This window comes from Mesocricetus auratus, unplaced genomic scaffold, assembly GCF_017639785.1.
Source record: "Mesocricetus auratus isolate SY011 unplaced genomic scaffold, BCM_Maur_2.0 Super-Scaffold_100003, whole genome shotgun sequence".
NCBI lineage: Eukaryota > Metazoa > Chordata > Mammalia > Rodentia > Cricetidae > Mesocricetus > Mesocricetus auratus.
This window is the reverse complement of record NW_024429188.1, coordinates 75,705,505-75,726,005: the sequence shown is the minus strand read 5'-3', so window position 1 is coordinate 75,726,005 and position 20,501 is coordinate 75,705,505. Positions and strand designations below refer to the sequence as shown.

The 20,501-nt window shown below is 35.6% G+C and overlaps 1 protein-coding gene and 1 long non-coding RNA gene across 2 annotated transcripts in view; one reads left to right on the top strand and one right to left on the bottom strand.

Moving 5' to 3' along the window:
- Positions 1 to 5,026: 5,026 nt before the first annotated feature.
- Positions 5,027 to 20,501, bottom strand: part of Nrk (Nik related kinase) — a 101,261-nt gene continuing 85,786 nt past the window's right edge. The window contains exons 24-29 of the mRNA XM_040744450.1: positions 19,898 to 20,002; positions 18,290 to 18,432; positions 17,886 to 18,035; positions 14,688 to 14,847; positions 11,517 to 11,656; positions 5,027 to 8,404 (exon numbers count right to left, since the gene is read on the bottom strand). Coding sequence (XP_040600384.1) covers positions 8,309 to 8,404; positions 11,517 to 11,656; positions 14,688 to 14,847; positions 17,886 to 18,035; positions 18,290 to 18,432; positions 19,898 to 20,002 — 794 coding nt within the window. The 3' untranslated portion in view covers positions 5,027 to 8,308. The remainder of the gene's footprint in view (positions 8,405 to 11,516; positions 11,657 to 14,687; positions 14,848 to 17,885; positions 18,036 to 18,289; positions 18,433 to 19,897; positions 20,003 to 20,501) is intronic.
- Positions 14,698 to 20,501, top strand: part of LOC121140018 — a 32,576-nt gene continuing 26,772 nt past the window's right edge. Inside the window, exon 1 of the long non-coding RNA XR_005876841.1 lies at positions 14,698 to 14,807. This is a non-coding gene — a long non-coding RNA (uncharacterized LOC121140018). The remainder of the gene's footprint in view (positions 14,808 to 20,501) is intronic.

Sequence of the window (20,501 nt, the reverse complement as noted above, 5' to 3'; positions counted from 1 at the left end):
CCACCTACACCCACCGGTAGATTAGAGGAGAAGGAGAGACCTCACCTGCACCCATTCGAAGAAGGAATGTGAAGATGACAGTATAAGAACACACTCAACAACAGAAAGACTAGTATGCCACCACCAGAATCTAGGGACTCTACACCAGCAAGACCTGAACATCCCAAAACAGATGAGGCAGAAGAGAAGGACCTCAAAAACAACTTTATGAAGATGATAGAAACACTCAAAGAGGAAATGAGAAAATCCCTTAAAGAAATGGATAAAGAGACAAATGAAAAATTCAAGAAATAAACAAATCTCTTAAACAATTCAAAGAAAGCCAAGAAAAAAAAACAATCAAACAAGTGAAAGAAACAATTCAAACAGCTCAAGGCTTGAAAGCTGAAGTAGAAACAATAAAGAAAACATGGAATGAGGGGATGCTGGAAATAGTAAAGCTGGGTAAATGATCAGGAACAACAAGTGTAAGTATAACCAATAGAATGCAAGAGATGGAGGAGAAAATCTCAGATGTTGAAGACTCACTAAAAGAAAGAAACAAAGAAAATCTCAAGTCCAAAATATGCCTAACACAAAGTATCCAGGAAATATGGGGCACCCTGAAAAGGCCAAACCTAAGAATAATAGGTATAGAAGAAGGTGAAAAATACAGCTCAAAGGGGCAGAAAACATATTCAACAAAATCATAGAAAACTTTCCCAACATAAAGAAAGACATGTCCTGGAAGGTAGAAGAAGCTTACAGAACACCAAATAGAGTGGACCAAAAAAAAAAATTAAGTCCCCTCGCCACATAATAATCAAAACACCAAATATACAAAATAAAGGAAGAATATTAAGAGCAGCTAAGGAAAAAGGTTAAGTAACATATAAAGGCAAACGTATCAGGATTACACCCAACTTCTCCATGGAAACCCTGAAAGCCAGAAGGTCCTGGATAGATATTCTACCAACACTAAGAGGCCACGGATGCCAGCCCAGACTACTATACTCAGCAAAGCTTTCAATGGCTATATATGGAGAAAACAAAATATTCCATGAAAAAACAAGATTTAAACAATACATATCCACTAATCCAGCCCTACAGATAAAGTTCTGGAAGGAAAGCTCCAACCCAAGGAAGATAACTACACCCACAAAAACACAGGCAATAGATAATCCCACTTTACCAACAGCCAAAAGAAAAAGGGGGTGGAAATGGATACATAATACCACTACCACTAACAAATCCAAAACAAACAAGAATGAGCAATCAATGGTCATTAGTATCCTGTTAAGAGAAGCTTTTTCTTTGAGAGAAGCCTTCCCGCCAGCCTGGTTCTAGAGCCGCATAAGTCCCAAATAAACACACAGGAGGCTATATTAATTATGAAGCTGTTGGCCTTGCTTGTTTCTTATTGGCTAGCTCTGACTTAAGTAATTACCCCATAATTGTTTATCTAAGTATGTCTCTTACCGGAGAAGTTCCGGGCTTCCTACCCCATGGCGTTACATCTCAACTCTCCTGTGTTTCTCCTTCCCAGAGATCTCCTGGACTCCTAGTACCACCTATCTAGATTCCTATTGGCCCGCAGTGTTTTATTGACAAATAACAGGACTTCCCCAACAGTATCCCTTAATATTAATGGTCTTAACTTGCCTATAAAAAGACACAGGCTAACAGAATGGATTCGAAGACAGAATCCATTCTTCTGCTGCATACAAGAAACACACCATGCTCCAACATTTGAAGCTGAATGTCCTCAGTTTCTGGTGTTAAACAATTTGCTATTTTAAGCAGGTTAGACAGATATTTGCATGCACAAGCATGCACATTCTTTGAACTGAAGCTCATTATGTAACCTTACTTAACCTTGTAGGTTAAATGCAGAATTGGGTATGTCAAGAGTTCCCAGTGTGTGCATATGCATAGAGACCAATAAGAATAAGATGTACTTGTTGGGGATAATAGCTGCCTTCCACTTCACATACCTCTCATAAATTATTTCTGCTCTCAAATCTAATTCAGGAAGAACATATCATAATTCATAACTCATTCTATCAGGTAAGTGCCAGGAGAGCTAAATATTCATGGCAATTATATGTGTCATAGAGGTGTGTGTGGCTCTGCTTCAGTAACAGAGGATTCTTTTTGCTCTCTTCTTGTTCCTCACCATACCCAAGGCATTCCATTCACTCATTCATTCATTCATTCATTCGGTCAGTCAGTCTTTTATGAGGGCATGTGATTGTGTGTGCAGTGTATGTACCTGTGTGCATTCTATCAAGTGTGCTCACCTATGTGGTTATGGAGGTGAGAAGAGGACTATCAGGTATCTTGCTCTAACATTCCCTGCCTTATTCCCTTGATGCAGGGTCTCTCACCGAACTGGAGGCTAGGCTGGCATCTAGCAAACCATGGAGCTTCTGATTCACTCTACCATGTCTTGATTTTACATGAGTGCTTAGAATTTCAACTCGGGTCTTAATACTTGCACAGGAAGTTTTCTTACCAACTGAGTCATCTCTTTGGCCCTCATCAACAAATTAAGACTCCAACTATACATATGGATTTAATATTAACATTGGGATTTAATGCCAAGTAAGTATAATCTTATCCTCCAACAACCGACAAGTACATGAAAAATTGGACTTCTTATTGATTGTTCAGAAAACGATATTGTTTGAATTGTATTGGCCTTCATTTCTTCTCAGTTATAATTAACATTATACCTTCTGAATTTAAAATCCCAAAAGAATCCATACAAATGAAGCTGGTTGCATGATCAGCCACATCCAGTAACTTATCACTCAGATTCCTGTAATCAAGATCAGTAAAGTCAATGATTCCTAAAGCTGTATGGGGTATAATCATTCTTCTAGTCTGTCATTGAGGTCATATAAGGGGCAAATATATATTTAATTCATTTTCCCTAGGTTAAGTAACAATCACAACTCATGGAGAGTTACTTAAAAATCTTAGCACTTAAGGGGTTATATAGTGGAATATGAAAGAAACTTTTTAAAAATCTAAGTTTGTTGTCATGATTTTATTAGGTCATTCTTAAAAATGAATAAAAAGAGATAATTAATTGTATATGGGATGGGGTGCAGACAGAATTAAAGGGTTTACTGGAGATAGCTTCATCGGGAGACTGAAAGACTAGGAGGAACTACAGTTTGCAAAGCAGCAAGAATCCATATGTTCACATGACCCAGGAAGACAGTAGGGTCATTTGGATATGACCCAAGGTATTTGGGCACCTAGCTCAAAGACTCTCATGGATACTCATGTCCAGGGAACCCCGAAGCCACTTAAAGGAATCAAGTATCTATTTGGATGAGTGTAGACAATAGACCAGTGGGGAAATAGCAAATGTAGCCCATATTTCACCAGCTTGTCATGTAATTTAATTTTACCTATGGAAAAGAACTACATTCTGGTAATTCAATCAGTTTTGAACTCCATTATATTTGCTGCTATTTCAACTCAAGAGACTCATCTTTCTTGTATGGAATGCTTGGTTTAATGGCTTCCTTCCTAAAAATAATTTAGCTACTAGGATGGTACCTTCAATAAATGCATGGAATATATTTGTTTATAGTAATATAACATTTGTTGGTGCAAACATATTGAACACTTTTGAAGACATTTAAACATATCTCATGATGCTACTGTATAATTTGTGAAAAACACATATTATTGTTTGTATGAAACCAGAAATTAAATGTCTTATTGTTGTGATGATTGATATAGCAAGTCTTGAATTATAGAAATGTTATAGTGGCCTCCCTTTTGTTTCTTTTCAAGGTAAATAACAAATTAAGAAGATTATTATAATGACCTATTTTAAAATTCCAGGTTTGTGAGGATCTCTTGAAATGAAACAAAATGTGCCATATCCATGCAATCACTGATCAAATGATACATTGATGAAACAGCAAATACATGTCTGAATTTCAAGCGATTGAAAACAAAATAAGATGAAGGATAATCTCAGCCTCCCACTGATGATGCCCCCAATTTTCCTTTATCTCATGCATTTATTGAGCATTTCCCCTGTGACAGGTACAAAATGAGGTAATTTAGTGTATGGAGTGGTAAAGTCATAGACAGCTCTGATGTCTTAAGAGTCTGATTTTTCCATTTATCTACAGTATTGACCAGCTTCTGTAAACATAAACCCATAAGTTCACTTTATTTCCTCTGGACCTACTATTTTGAATCAGACAGATATGTTTCTGAATATACATAGCATGTGACAATGCCATGTTTATGCTGTCTTTTGTCTTCTATTATCAGCTTTTACAAACCCCTTTTTGATTGCCAATAAACTATAAATATGTACTCTCCTCTTTGGATAAGGTTCCTACTTTTCATTCACCACCAGACATGAAGATACTGGGATGGAATATGAGGGGAGGCAGTATTGAAATTTACTTGGGCTGTCCATACCTGTGTGTCCACCAGAGTTCCATGCATACCCAAAATGTGTCACACTCTGTCTTATGTGATTCTATGCCTATATGCCCCACATATCTAGAGAAAGTACTGTTAGTTTCTAATTTCACAGGTGTAGCCTCAGAGATATTTTGCTAGGATATTGTGTGTACATGTGTATGCTTCCTGTATTTGCCCATGTGCACGTGGAGGGTATAGATCAACACTGGACATCTTGCCACCTTATTTTTTGTCGTACTGAATTGGAAGCTCTGATTTTGCTATACTGGCTGTCCAGTAGGCTCCAGAAATCCACTTGTCATTCCTTCCCCGGCACTGGGTTTGTACCAATTTTACTAGTGCTTTACGACTCTACACTGACACTTTCATTCTTGAATGACAAACTCTTCACTGATTCATATGTCCACTTCACAGAAAGAACTCTTATTAGATAAACACAGCTTTCTTTGACCAGAATCATACAACAGAGAGACCCTTGACTATTCCATAATGGGCAGATTCTTACCTAATTAATGAAATTATTCCTGAAATGAGCCCAAATTCCAAGACATTGTGCTTGCGTATTTCAATAATAACACCAATCAATAATTGCAAATTTTATTTAAGAAGCCAATCAATAATTCATTACAGAGTTTCTGGTCAAACAATTAGTCCCAAAGATGAACTCCATACAAGTTGAATATAAGTGATTCAAACCGGCACATTATCTTGAAACAAATCAAAAAATACGTAAAAGATCCCATTGAGAGTGTGTGGCATTATTCCTTATGGAGACTGTCTCAGATAAATGAATTGTATTTTGTGTGTTTGTGAATGTTTGTGTGTTCCTGTGTATGCATGGTGTGTGTGTGTGTGTGTGTGTGTGTGTGTGTGTGTGTTATAAAACAAGGGAGACGGATGAAGGGAGGGAAGGTGGGAGGGAGGCAGGAAGAGGGCAATCAGAGGATAACATCCAGTGTCATCCTCAGGAATGCCATCCACCTGTTTGGAGACAGCCTCTCTCACTGGCCAGAAGTTCTGCAATTAGTTTTGACTAGCTGGCAAGCAAGCTCCAGAAATCTATTTGTCTACCTTTCTTCAGCACAGGGATTCAAGGTATCCACTACCATGACTGGAATTTTTATGATTTCTGGGGATTGAATTTAGAGTACTGGGCATTGGCTTTACTAATCTAGCTATCTGTCCAGCCCTCAAATAGATGAAAACATTACTTGGTTTTCAATTTGTCTCAAAAAGTATTTAATCTTTACATTCTAAGGTTTGGGTGAGGGGATGTGAGTACGTGAGTGATACTGCCTTGCTTATTTAATTGCTTTGATGGTTATCACTTCTTGCTCTTTGCTTTTAGCATTTTAATTTGAACTCACTCAGAAATTTTGTTATCAGCCCTATTTTTTTAGCATTTTCTAGTGTTCAAACATTTCACATGATATCTTTTATTATAACTAATTTGGAAATAAAAAAATCTAACTCACCATGAAGTCAAACCATACTCTGACCAGTGTTGTTCATAACCTGCCAGAATGTTCATGCTTCAAACCATAATTCTAGTTACACTGGCTTTCAGAGTGCCTCTTCCCACTTCTGTGATGTGCTGGGCCTCCTAGGTACTGCTCCAAGGTATAGTACATAGTCATTCCTCCTATTACAAAGTATAATGACTATGAAATTGCATTGTTCTGCCTTTCTGATTCACCTGCCAAAGGCTATATAGAGCCCATACAGATTAACTCCTAAGTTGGAAATATCCATTAGTGACACTGATTACTAATGAACTACTTCAAATATTTCATTCTTTCATACTTTGCCACCCAAGGCTTAAAGCTCCCTTTTCCTTGCTAGATGCCAAACTTCTTTTGTTCAATAGTGCACTAGCCTTTGAAGCATGGCATTGCACTGGCAATCTGTCCTGTGTGGTTGGGTTGGGGACAACTTTGTAGATTCTGTTTGCTATTTCCTGTGCTTGATGGAATAACTGCCACAAAGATCAATGGGAGTTGAGTTGCTAAAATAGTTTTTAAAATGTATGACTGCCTTAAACGTATGTTTTAAGATGAAACTTGTTATAAGCTTAACTTTGAGTAAATACTATGAAGAAAAAATTCTTAAAAAGGCTTTTCCTACACACTACTTAAATGAGAAAAAATTCGGAAATTCAAACATAGCAAGCTCCATTTGCTCAGCGATGAGGTACTTGCACCAAGTTCCCCATGGCCTTTGGTGTACAATTATTTTTAAAAAGAAAACTACTTCTAAGGTATCGACTTGACATTAAAGTTTGTTTATTTAAAGTAACTATTGAACTTAGAACTTAAAAAAGTCATTTGAATTGTAAACACTCAAGGATAAGCCAGTTTTTAGGATCACATTATTGTGTCACAGTAACAGAAATGTGAATCACATTTAAATTGTAGACTCAGGTTCTCCTATAATCTGAACACTGAGCTACTATACTCTTGATAGAAGCCATAGGAAAATCCAAATCTTCCTTTCTGGCACAAACTTTCCAGGAAATGATATACTATAAGGAAATCACATGAAGTCAGCTGCTTTCTGTTTTGGTTAACCAGGTAGTTTAAAAATTATTATCCCACTAGCAAAGTCTTCAGACTTTAGAAGCAGAACTAGAGGACTCACTGAGGTATACTTTGTGGTTGGTTCTGTAGCTTTTTCTCTGGCCTCAGAACTAACCATGGCATTGAGGATGGACAGGTATAAATCACACTTTCTTATCAGGTAGCAGTTACCATAGGTGAGCAAGTATCACCTATTTTTTTGGCGTCTATAAAATATTTGGGTATGGACTGGCATGAATTTCACTTTGATATTCCAATGAATGCTATTTTGGTCTTATTATTTACTTGCCTACAACAAATGACTAAATTTGAGATTATTGTTTGATTGCTTTCATTTCTCAGTTTGTAGTGACAGAATTGTGAGAATGTATTAGCTGTCAATGTTCTTTTCATTTTGCCACGTTGCTTTGCTTAATAACTGGAAGGGCATTTTATATATTTTAATATAAGACTGGGAAAATATTCAATACTGTCTGATGGTCATAGTATTGGCTAGATAATGAAATTCAGAACTCTGTCAATCATGGGGACAGAATTTGACGCCTACTCTTTGAAGAATTAAAAAATCTTTCTACAGTACATGTGTATTGGAGTTCAGTCCTGTATTCAAACTGGCAAATAAATTGTTAGGTAGATTGTAAAAACAGCTATTGTACACAGTAGGGGCTTCAGAAAGGGGAAGCAAACATCTGAGGTTTTCTTCTTTCGTTCTTATATGGAGAAAGCCAGTTGAACAAGGGGCAGAAATAAAAATCACAGTTGGTTTCCAACTGTGGATTGATTGTTAAAAAGAACTGGGTGGCATATCCCCCTTGATCGCTGTAATTTTCCTTGTACATACAGGTTGTTCAACCTTAGTCTGGGCAATAAAAATTATTAGGCTTCTGTGTCTTAATCTAACCTTTCCTTGGAAAAATCACATATGTATTTTTTTAGAAAAGCTTATTTAGGGCCAATTCAATTGCAAGTCGCTTGTAACATAATTTATAACAGGTTTCTTTACTCCATGCTGTAAATCTGAATACAGATACTGTCCAAACTGTCCTAAGAGTAATGTCTGAATTCACAGTAACAAAAGTTACAAAGTTCGTGCAAAAGATATTGTACACCATTGGAGTACATAGAGCTTGCTATAGTTAACTTTACTTATAAAACTGAATTTCTCATTGAAACTATTATGTCCTACATTAAAAGCCTCTCGTTAAAGTGTTTCTAATGGTAAAACTGAAATGTCAGGATGCAATTGCATGTATGTGATGGATGTAAATGGAAGAAATCATTGGGACCGTTTAAACAGCATAACTTCTGTGGAGCTCTTCAAGTTTTCCAAGGGTCATAAAGTAAACCCGGCTGTGGTGGTTGTTCAGTGTAGAAGTAAAGAACAGCTTTAAAAAAATCAGAGAAAAGCATTATCAGTGAGTACGTAATCCACTTTAGCTAGATAATTCATAAATAAATGTGCACAGAGCCGGGCGCTGGTGGCGCACGCCTTTAATCCCAGCACTCGGGAGGCAGAGGCAGGCGGATCTCTATGAGTTCGAGACCAGCCTGGACTACCAAGTGAGTTCCAGGACAGCCTCCAAAGCCACAGAGAAACCCTGTCTCGAAAAACCAAAAAAAAATAAAATAAAATGAAATAAATAAATGTGCACAGTACCAATTTATAATTATAATTTGGTGTAACTAAAATATTAAACCATCTTGTTTGGAACAATTTTTCATTGATTGTAAAGAACATAAATTTGATTAGTTTCGAATTTGCATTATGTATTTCACAGCAAGCTCCTCACCATAGTCTATATAACTACAATTCATGTGGTTTACTAGTTTGACTTTGTTTTCACTTTAAAAATCTATCATTTGAGACTTTCATCCATCCACACAATGAATTATGATCACATTATCACTTGGTCAATTCCCTCCAGACCCCCTCAACATGTTTCCTCCCATTTTCATGCTCTCTTTTTAAAAATTATAACCCACTGGGGCCAAGTAGTGCTGAACATATGGGCATAGGTGGGAGGCCATGTACAGAACACGGGAAGTTACCAGTGCCCTCCCCAAAGAATAATGATTCTTCTTCTCTTCGCGGCTACCATATTTATTGTAGGTGGTTTTCAACGCTTTCTTTTAGTTGAGCAAGGGTGACACCAATGGACATGACAAATTGGATTGGGGAAATCTCACAACACCTCAACTCTATACAAAGAACTACAGGTAACTGAGGAAAGCAGGGAGCTGGGATCAAGAGAGTTGGTCCTCCTCAGAGAAGAGCACACCAACTAGTTGTCTAGTGCCAACAGGTCAGCCCTAAATACCTACACATTATGTGGAATAAACAGGTTATATTTAGGAATATGTATGCATATACATTTATACATGCAATAACAATTAGTGAAAAAAGGGACTATGAATATGAATGACTGGGAGGAGTATACTGGAGAATTTGGAGGGAAGAAAGAGAATTAAATTTTCTACTTCTTTTGATGTCAGCTCAATTCACTGAAACAGAAAACCATGAAAAAGAAGAAAATTTCTATAACTTCTTAAATATAAGCAGAAGTGGCAAGTGACAGAAAAAATGTTTCCTTGTATTAAAAGAAAATTTGAATTAGAATAAATTTGTTTTTATTTTTTGAGATTATAATTGGATTGTGACATTTCCTCCTTTCCTTGGTATAATGAATTAAACCCAATGGGATAGAGAAGAACATGTTGTATAAACATGTGTTCTTCCATAATAAAGAAAGTCAGAACAGAGGACAGACATAAATGTCAAAAAGAATACAAAGGTTTTTTTTTACATCATCAAAAGTTATACTTAGTAGGTTATCATGATTACCTAGTAGGTTATCATGATGATGATGAGTGTAAAATAAACCAACTACCTTTAACACATTTTATGTGACAAGACCTCTCTAAAATGCTTACTGAATGCATATTATGTAAGATTTTTACCATTGCTCCCCAAAAAGTTGTGAATAGTACCGTTTTATAGATAAAGGAATTAATTTTTTATTTTTAAAGATCAAACAAGGGTTGGTAATGTGGTACAATGGTACAGTGTTTGCATAGCACATGTGTGAGGTCCAGGGTTCCATGCCCAGCATTCTCCCACCCCATGACAAAAGAAACATATTAAAGATCAATTAAACTTCTCTGGTTCTCACAACTTGTTAGATGACAGAGCCAGAACTGCAACCCCAAACTCTGACCTCAAACTTTTGTTCTTAGCATTATATTCCAAAATTGGGCACCTTTCCTTGACATGAAGCAATTTTGCCCTGCTTTCCCTTCTATTAGCTTGAATTCTGTGTAATCCTTGATAATGATTCTTAAACCTATTAAGATATTTTCTTTCAAGTATTATTTCTTAAAATATTCACTTATGTAATGAAATTTCCCACCTATCTATTTTGAATAGTTAACACTGATCAACTTTCACAGAAAATTTCCAAGTCTCAATTTTAGTTTTCTTCCCTGTAAAATAGTCATCATTATACCTACGTGTGAAGATAAATTGAGCATCTAAAAATAGCAAACGTAAAGCTTAGCATATAATTATATATTCAACAAACATAAGTACCATAAGTACTTTTGCCTTCTTTTATTCTTGGAATAAACTAGAAATGGAGTATTTTCAAAAAGCAAAGAAATGCTTCTAAAGAGATGGCAAAAAAGGATTTCTCACACACTGTTGGTAGGAATGCAATATTATAGCAATCCTGGAAAGTAGTATGGAAGTTCCTCAAAACAAACAAACAAACAACAAAAACACAACCCTAATACAACTTGCCATGTGTTCTGGCACCCGCATATCTTGGTATGTATCATAGGAATTGGGTACCAGCCTACCCAAAATATTCATATGCCATGGTTACTGGAGCACTATCTGCAATAACTTTTGAGTCAATCTAGCCACCTGTTAACCAATGAATAAGCAAAATAAAACCCCAAGTCATTCATTTGCAGCAAAATACAAAGAACTAGAGAACTGATGCTAATCAAAATAAGCTAAAAAGAAAACATAAATGATTTCTTTCATGCATCGAAGCTAAACGAAATCCAAGAAGAGACTAGGAATGACGTTGGGACTAAGGCAGATAAAGGGAGTTTAGATCTGATTAGTGCATATGTAGGGCATGCACTGAAATATCACAAAAAATGTCATTGATATATGGATTAAATTATGCTAATCAAAACCAAAATATTTAAATCATCCTGAGGAGGCTTATTTGCTCTCATATTTTTCTTGAATTTCTTGGTTATGAAAATGAAAATGATTATGGATCAAAATTAATGCAAGTTCTTGTCAAATAAAATATCGATATTTAATTGGGATATAACTAGATTTTTACTTTGAAATTGGGGTATATATTGTTTTCATTAATAGTGTGCTGTTTTAAAAAATATAATCTTAATGTTTGAGTGAAAGGAAAGTCTAATTAATGTCAATGCCTAGTTTATTTCTGCTTCATTGAAGGGTGTAAACTGTACCTTGTCACCACGGGTACACAGGAATCTCAGTTTCTTGATTGACCTGCGCTTGAGCTCATTCTCGAGGATGCTGGACTGCAGAGATCTCACTTCAATAGCCTTTTGGTCCCACCCGGTGATTCTCTGTGTACACTCAAAAGCTACAATACAAATGGAAACGTCAGCAGAACATTTTATTTTTGCAACAGGGCAATAAAATCACAACCACAGTTAACTATTAAGAAGTTAATAGTTACAGGTAAGGCTAAACTCATATGGTTTTAACCTTATTCTGAAGTGTGCCATTTTGGACATTTTGCTGCTTAGGGATGGTATTCACAGTTGTTACCTATAGACCCCACAGTGATCAACAATGACTTGCTAGGTTTGGTGAATGCTTGTATTTGTATACTGTATGACCATAGACTAACCCAAGGGTTAGCGACTTTGTTTGCAAACATTCAGATCAATCCATGGCTTTAGAAAAATAGTAATAGCATAGGTAATATACAGTGTCACACCAAATATGAATTGAGGGGTCCCAATAAATAGCTGTCCTGTAACATACGTAGAAAACTGACTCGGGAACAAATTAAAACGAGGGCTTGGCATTTAGTTCAGTGGTAGAGTTCAAGACTCTGGGTTCAGTTCTCAGTCCTGAAAATATTCAACTGTTACATAATATCTTATTCAAACAATGACTTTGGTAACTAATTTGAGTAAGTTTTCTTCTTAGAAGCAGAGCTGAGCATAATATTATACAGTTAAAACTTTTTCTTGTTGAGGAAAATTATAAACATTTTAAAATTTTTTGGCCTGTTTTATGATCCTTTGTGATAATATCACTTATAAAAATACTATCACAAAGCAGAATTCTTGTTATGAAAAGTACATCCCTTTCGTTGATTCTGTGAAGTATGTTATGGCTGAAGAAGTAAGTAGTATTAGTAACTGTTTAACTTTCAACTTCCTTTATGAAATTTATAGGAGAGAAAATTTCCATATATAAATTAAATTGTAACATTTAAAATGACACAAATTTTGACTGAAGTTAAAAAACAAAATGTGGCACTTTGATGACTCAAAGCAGAATTCTTTAATTAATTTGACTCTCGGTTTCCCTTTATTTTAAAGGGGAAACTGGCATGAGTATAGCTATGTATTTTTAAAAAAAAAACACCCGTTTTTATCAAATACCCTCAGGTACTTCTGTTTAAACCAGAATTTATCTGCAGTAGTCTAAATTAAATTTACATACAATAACTTATGGAAGACTAGGTAAAGTAGAAAAGTAACCAGCAAATGCATGCTGTGAGCAATGGAGCTTATCTCAAAGAAAATGCAGAGCATGCATGCATAAATTATCCCAGGTTAATTACAATGCAAACGACTTAACTGTATGATTCTGATATCAAAATTGTCATTAAATTACTGTCATATATTGACTATGAAAAATAGCTGTCCTGAAATAACTTTATTAGTGTAATTTCAGGCCCTAATTAAATTTATGAAGTATGAAGAACCAATGGTCTGTCTTACAGTAACTAGTAAGAGATTTGGCATATATGAATTTGCCTTTTTGCTCACATGACTACTATATTAAAATAGTAGTTCTCTCAACAGCCTTACAGAGAAAAACCTTTCTAATTTTAACACAGACTGTCTACTGAGTCCAATACCCAGTATTTACATCATCACAGATTCACTCATCCTAGACACTTACTGACACAAGTTTGCTTTCTTAAATGAGTCTCTGAAATTTGAAAATAAGAGATTTTTGGTAAAACTTTCTTCGATTCTTAAGCTTCTATACAATTCTTTGGGAATAAAGAACATTGTCTTTACTATTGAAAATATCATAGTTTAAAGAAATGTAAATTTTAGTTTAGGAACATCTGCATTTAAGCTAGTTGTAAACAACAAGTTTTTTTTAGTTAAAAAGCAGATCAAATTATTTCCTTGATATCAGTGTTATATTGTGATGTATTCTCAATATGAAATAAACAAGCGATTTTTCCGTGTGCTTGTAGTGCCATAATTTATTTTACATGTAGGTGTCTTTCAAATTCTAGCATGTGAAAATTGCCTTTTGCTTTAGGATAGAAATTTTCTTGCCTGAGGACAAGAGATGCTGTAGACATTGAAGATCCCTCTTACTCTTATGATCATCTAGTGGCTTGAATATTAAGGTTATGCTCTTCAACTTGGCTACCTGATTTTCATTTCTGGGTTCGTATACTTTTTGATGAGCTGGGGAGGCATTCTTTCCCTAAGCTGCATCACATTGTTCTCAAAAGTATCATTATAAAATATAAAACATTACTCATCGGTTTTACTTTCTTTTGTCCTAGATCCATAAGCATTTAGTGTCTATCATTAAGCCCTCTATGAATTCTTAGCTGTTTGAAGAAATTAGAGCAGGTTCTCAGGATAATCCTTAACATTGACTATGTATACAAAATTAAAAGATTCTGCAGATGGAATGAAAAAGATTATCACTCCACAGAGAAATTGTCCAAAACTGAGTTCTTTCAAATTTTGCTATTAATAAAATATGGGTATTAGTTTTCTACCCACTCTACAGTCAATATAGAGCATGCTATTCTCTGTTTGGACAAACAGTTTTTCCTTCCCCTTCCCTTTCTTTTGTATAACCCACTCTCTTCACACACACACACACGCACCACACACACACACACACACACACACACACACACACACACACCCGCATGAACACAGGAAGGGGCCTTGTCATTCATGTTGTCATTCTACCCTTTACCCTGACTAATATTTTAACTATTTGCATGCATTCTCTTGTCTAGTCACTACACAGTGGAAACATAAAAAAGAATCTGAAATGATTTAATTTTCCAGACCAGCATCCCTAGACTATTTAGAGAAAAACAGTGCTCTAACTAGAAAAAAATATAATTCTCCATGTTGCTAACTAGGTGGCCACTAGTTCTATCTGTCTTTTATATATGTTACTTCACAATAATACCACTCTATAAACAGAACACTGATGCCTAGACAAAATAGTAGTACTTTTCTTTTTAATGTGTAAGACTTTAAATTGCCACTCAGTTATTTAAGGAAAAAACTTGAAATTCCAGAAACCTTATCTAGGACACATTTTTCTTTCTCTTAGAGCTTCTCTGGATCATCTGGGAGGAAAAGGAATTTACTACATACCCACAGAAGATGGTATGTCTTTCCACACTTCAAGGATCTTCTTGAAGAGTTGTTCATTTGCTTCCTCCGAGGCAGCTTCAGCATTGAAGGAGAGCATCACGCCAATTCCCAAGCAATCAGGTAAAATGATGATATTCTGTGATATAATGATTTCCAAGGATGGGATTATGTTTCATAAGATTTCAATGTCCAGAATTTTATCACTATTATGTTAACTGCAGCAACTATTACTTTAATTGAAGGCCAAAAGATGCTCAGCATGCAGGGAGGAAGGTAATCTGTTTCTAAATTCAGCAGACTGAGATAAACTAAGCACTTGAGAAGAGTTGGTTTCCATTATGTCACAAAGCCATCAGTTTTAATATTCTCTATTTTTGTTTAGGATAATAATTTCGAAAAAAAGTCAAGCTGTGCTTCTAGAGAAATTTCTTAGAATGCCAGAAAAGTATTGTGTATTATATAGGAAAACTAATACAGTCCTGAATTTAGGATTCATTTCAGAAATTAAGCAAAATTTTCATAATGAATGCGTGAGCCAAGTAACACATCATATACATACTTCTCGTTCATTAGCAAATTCATCTAATAAAGGAAAATAAACCTCAAATAGCTTAACTTCAAATATTTAAGGGACAACTTTTAATACTGTTAATAACTTGTTTTATTATATTTGTTCCCATTCAAGACACATAATGTTAACACAGGCTCAATATGCAAATTAAGAAATATTGGTTGGTAGAATAAGGAAATACTAAGAGACAAGTAAGAATTTGTAAATTTTCAGGTTCATAAATGGGACAAAATCTGTTTAGAGCCCATATATTATGCCATTGACAGTATTACTCTAATAAGGTAATACTAAAAAGGTGTGTTTTGCTGTTTTTCCAAATTAGCAAGTTACAGGGGTGGGGGAGGTCAGAAACTATACTTGCCAAAGCCAGCGTACTCAGGCCAATTGCTTGAGGCCATGTCTCAGCAACAACAATCCTCAAAACTAAAATGGGAATCCAGAGACGAAATGCAATTTTAATGCGTTCCCTGGGTACTTGCATGAGCAGTCGAATCAGAAAACAGATGAGAGAATGAAAGGAAATGCAAGAAATAAGGTTGTCTCAAGAAAATCTGTTTGTAATAAAAAGGGACTGCTGTGAATCCAGACAGCCTCTGAGATAATTGCCTGCTTCTCGGATGCTTTATCAAACAACCGGGTACTTTTCAGCACGTGTGGCTACCCAACACTATGAGAGCCTTAGTAATCTAGCACATTGGAGAAAATATGATTTTTAGGACATTCTCTTTCAGGCTCTTCTCCCTGATACTAAAATCCTTTCTATTTTAGTGGGTCAAGACACTAGGGAATTTGTCTAAAAATATGTTTGCGTACGTATGAGGTATCCTAATTAGGTCAGAAAATGATTTGTGAAATCTCTTCTTCTCTCATTCTCATTTCTATAGCAAATAATTTCCCTGCTTATTATTTAGATTTAAACTTCTTCAATGATTTTATTTTTCAAGCTAAATAGCCAATGCTGGCCATAATACTCCCAAACATCCTGTCTACACCTCCAAAGTTATGGGTTTATGTGTGTTATGTGTGCACTAATAAGCCTGGTTGGGCTTTTCAATAAGTCGAGATTTAAAACAACATTCAAATATTCCTTATTGCCCTGCCTTCTTAATAAAGACTATCTGTTATGATGATAAATAGAAGATACATGATGCTATAGAGACAACTTAAATGAAGAGTAATGTAGTTACATCAAAATTATTTTGTGGTTTTGGCTGAGATTGTGTTTAGTATTTCCACAGTAGAAACTGAGTAAATTGTATATATAGGCAACCACTGGGTCATAAGCCACTGATTGCTAGTTTCACCAAAATATCTTTAAAGATGTCTTCACTAATCAATGTTATGCTAATTGTTTTATGTCATTGTTTTAATTGCATTATTAGAGACATGGATTATATTTCTAAAATTGTTCAAAATGCCACATAAATTGAGTGGTTTAAAGTACATAAGAGTCTTGTCTAAGGATTTTATGTAAAGATAAGCTGCTGAAAATTTAATATTTAATCAACTGAATATCAAGAAAGGATGAAGCAAAAAACAAACAACAAAAAACAACTGCTGGCCTTTTAAATACAACTTTCAACTAGGAAAACCATCAGTTCAACCATCAATATTTTATATGATAAATTTGGAGTGGTATGATGTTACTGTCAAGCTCTTTATAAAATTTTTTATTTGTTTTTTGAGACAGGGTTTCTATGTGTTGTTTTGGAGCCTGTCCTGGAGCTTGCTCTGTAGACCAGGCTGGCTTCGAAATCACAGAGATCCTCCTGCCTCTGCCTCTGCCTCCAGAGTGCTGGAATTAAAGGTGTGTGTCACCAATGCCTGGCTCAAGATCTTTATATTAATGATGAGTGTTGTTACCAGCATTCACAATTTAGATCTTGGGCTTTATTTACATGTAAAAACTGTAGTGAATTTACTTTTAAAATACCGAATCTTTTCATCAGAAATTCTCCAAATTAATTAATAACATAAATGAATTTTAAAGTAATTTGCTATTGTCTATAGATAATACAATAAAGAGTGGAGTACACATAATTATGCAATTCTCTTATTGATTTCTTAATAAAGTATATTAGTATATTACAGGGTATAGAAATACTAAAGCTAACTGAAAAACCATCCCAGGTCCATTTAGCATAAATGCACAAAGATGAATGGATAGTGAATGCAGAGCACAAAGCCATTAAAATGAGACAGACCTCAATTAGTTCCACTTGATAATGGCCAGATGGTGGTGTGGGCTTGAGATTATCAGGTCTGGTTAATCAATAGAATTCTGGATTTTACAGGCAACATGTATTCATTAATAACAAAATCATTACAGCCAAACAAAATCTGTCTGCAAACTGCACTTAAATATTTGGAGAATGAAACCATTAGTGACTTTTATTTACGTAGCAACATTCTCCACCATGCTAAACTTACCTGTTAGATCTCTAACACCCTCAGACATACATGCACATGCAAACAAAACATCAATGCACATGAAATAAAAATAAGTATCACTTTAGAAAGTAAAAGAAATGAAGGAAAGTTATACTTTAAACTTTTGAGAGTTTTGATAACTGGAAAAATTCAAAGTGTGTACAATAAGTTCTAGCGATCTGAAGGTATTATCTTACGTTATTTGGCAATGTCACATCAGACATAACCTCAGTTTCTGCATCAATGATGTGATATCCATTCGCTGAGCTGAAGAAAATCTTCAGTGTTTTCTCAGAACCAATAGCCAGGTCAACTGTCACTGGCTTAAGATCAGGGGTTGGAAACACCTGAAAATATAAAAGCAAATATGGCCCAAAGGCCAAAATGATATTCTGACTAGGCAAAAATTTCCCTATTCTTTTGCCATATTTACAAGTTTATTAAACTCAGGTGGCTGTTTGTGATTGATTGATTAATTGATTTATGATCCTGGGGATTTAAAACAACTATGGCTTCCTACAACCTACAATGACCAAATTGTTAACATCCTTGGAACTGCATGTGGCCTTGTTCTCTCATTAGCTGCCCTTAAATTCCTTGCCTTGAGTTTCAGCAAATGAAGGAGCTCATCTGGTCTCTTAAACCGGTTCGCTGGATCAGCTGCCTGTATTTTTGCCAATATTCGTATATAGGCTTCATAGGACATGTAGTCTCCTTCGGAGTCTGCTGATTGATCAATGCATACTTGGTAAGGAAGGAAAAAGGCCATACATATTAACCTATGGTAGACAGACTATCCTCTAAGACTCCCATGGTTTATAGTTCAAGGAAACAAAAGGCCAAACAGGATTCATTGCAATGATCAGATTATGTAAAGGACTGAGCATCATGGGATTCACAATAACATGGTCACGAGACAGGCATCAAGAATGGAAATGAGGACTTAGACAGGGCCTAGCTAGACACATTGTTGATATTTATTTCTTTGTTTTCCAGTTCCATACCAGGTAGCACTGAAAAGTCAGCAGACACCCAAGAATTAACCATATCCAAATGTTGGCAGCTGAGCCAAGACCCAATTTAGGCAGATCAGATCAGGGATGCTATATCTGTCATGGTAGACTGACTGTCTATATAAAAGCCTATTCTATCTAGAAAGAGGCTACAGGATACTGTGCAGACAGTGCAAATAGTTCTTGGGGAGTATTCACATGCATTTTATTATGATCAATAAATATATGTGATATTTGGGCCTAAAAATTAGAACATGTACATAGATCCCAATCTAACACAAATGTATTTCATGAATACCATGAAGTCTATCAGTATGTGCTCCCATCAGTGCTTTGTGAAATCTATATGTGAACAAAGTAGTTCAGGATTATTGAGAGCATTTGCTAAAATGTGATTCTCAGGCCCCACTGCAGACCCACTAATGCAGCCTGGGGTTGGGTCCGAGATCTAAACATTTAACAAATGCTCCCACTGATTCTGATGCCTAAAAAAGCATGATAAAATAGCTACTTGGCTTTTTAAAAAATCTATCCTGTTTCAAAGAACTCAATTTATGGGAAAGGCAAAAATCAACTGTAATTTATTTTGGCCAACAGATGGTTAGTTTCCATAGCTGATCCATACAAATTTCTACGATCTAAGTTGCATTGGGGTACTTACCCACTATTGTCCCAGAACAGTTCTACAGAGAAATGTGTTTCAGACCGGAAGAAATATAGACCCCCACTTCCTTCCCCCAGCCACCTACTGTAATGATAGTTGGAGCAAAGCTTTTATCTCCCCTCTTCCAATGTGGCTTCCTCAGTATCTCCATATCTCTTCTTACCTTCCCTCTGCTCTCCACCCCCCACTAAGAGAAAACAGGGACTTTTCCAGCTTCAAGTCATTGGGGCGGCACCTGAAGCCTGTGTTTGGACCTCTAGAAGAGAAGATCTTCATGTTGACTACAGGAAATGGGATTGAGGAGCTGGTGGGGATGTCCTGTAAGGGGAGGGGTTGGGGACTTCCCTCAAACTCTCCCTTCCTGTGGTGCCTGTGGATTGTCTAAAAAAGGGTTAAATGATAATTATTGACATGATATATGCAAATTTCAATAACTGTAGCTGAATGATATATATCCACATCTACATTCCAAACTATTTTGTTTATAATACCTTCTTTAAGAAAAATGATATGATGCAAATGAAATGGTTACTCACTTTAATAGCAGTGCTTTCATCAAAGGACTTTGGTGCCCATGCATAAAGGTGAATTGATGATTTCAAAGCAACTGCAATGTATGTTGTTTCTTCATGTTGAACTATAAAGGCAACATACAAAAAAGTCATACCTCAGAATTAACAAGCAGGTGTTTATATTTATTATCACAGTGAAATAACCACAATGTTAAGAGCAAAAGCTGTGTATTTTTAGAATAGCTCCTTGGCTGGAGTTGTATTCTCTTCATTCAGTATTAATATTTGTGTAATTCATGGATTGTATTTATTAATATTCAAGTACATTTGATTATTATTATACACTACTGCAAAATAAGGCATAAAAAGAAAGCTCTAGTAAAGCTGAGTGGCACCTAAATTTTATCTTAGCCCTTGGCAGGCTCAGGAAAGAAGACTCTGAGTTTGAGTCCATCTTAGGGCTACATATCAAGAGCCTATCTCAGAAATACAAGGGTTGTGAGTGTGGCGTAGTAGTGAGTAGTGAAGTGTTTTTGTATTACACACAAGGCTCGGAGTTTCATTTTTGGCAGAGAATAACATATTAAAGAAACTCAAAAATAAATGGGAAAACTTCCCATGTTC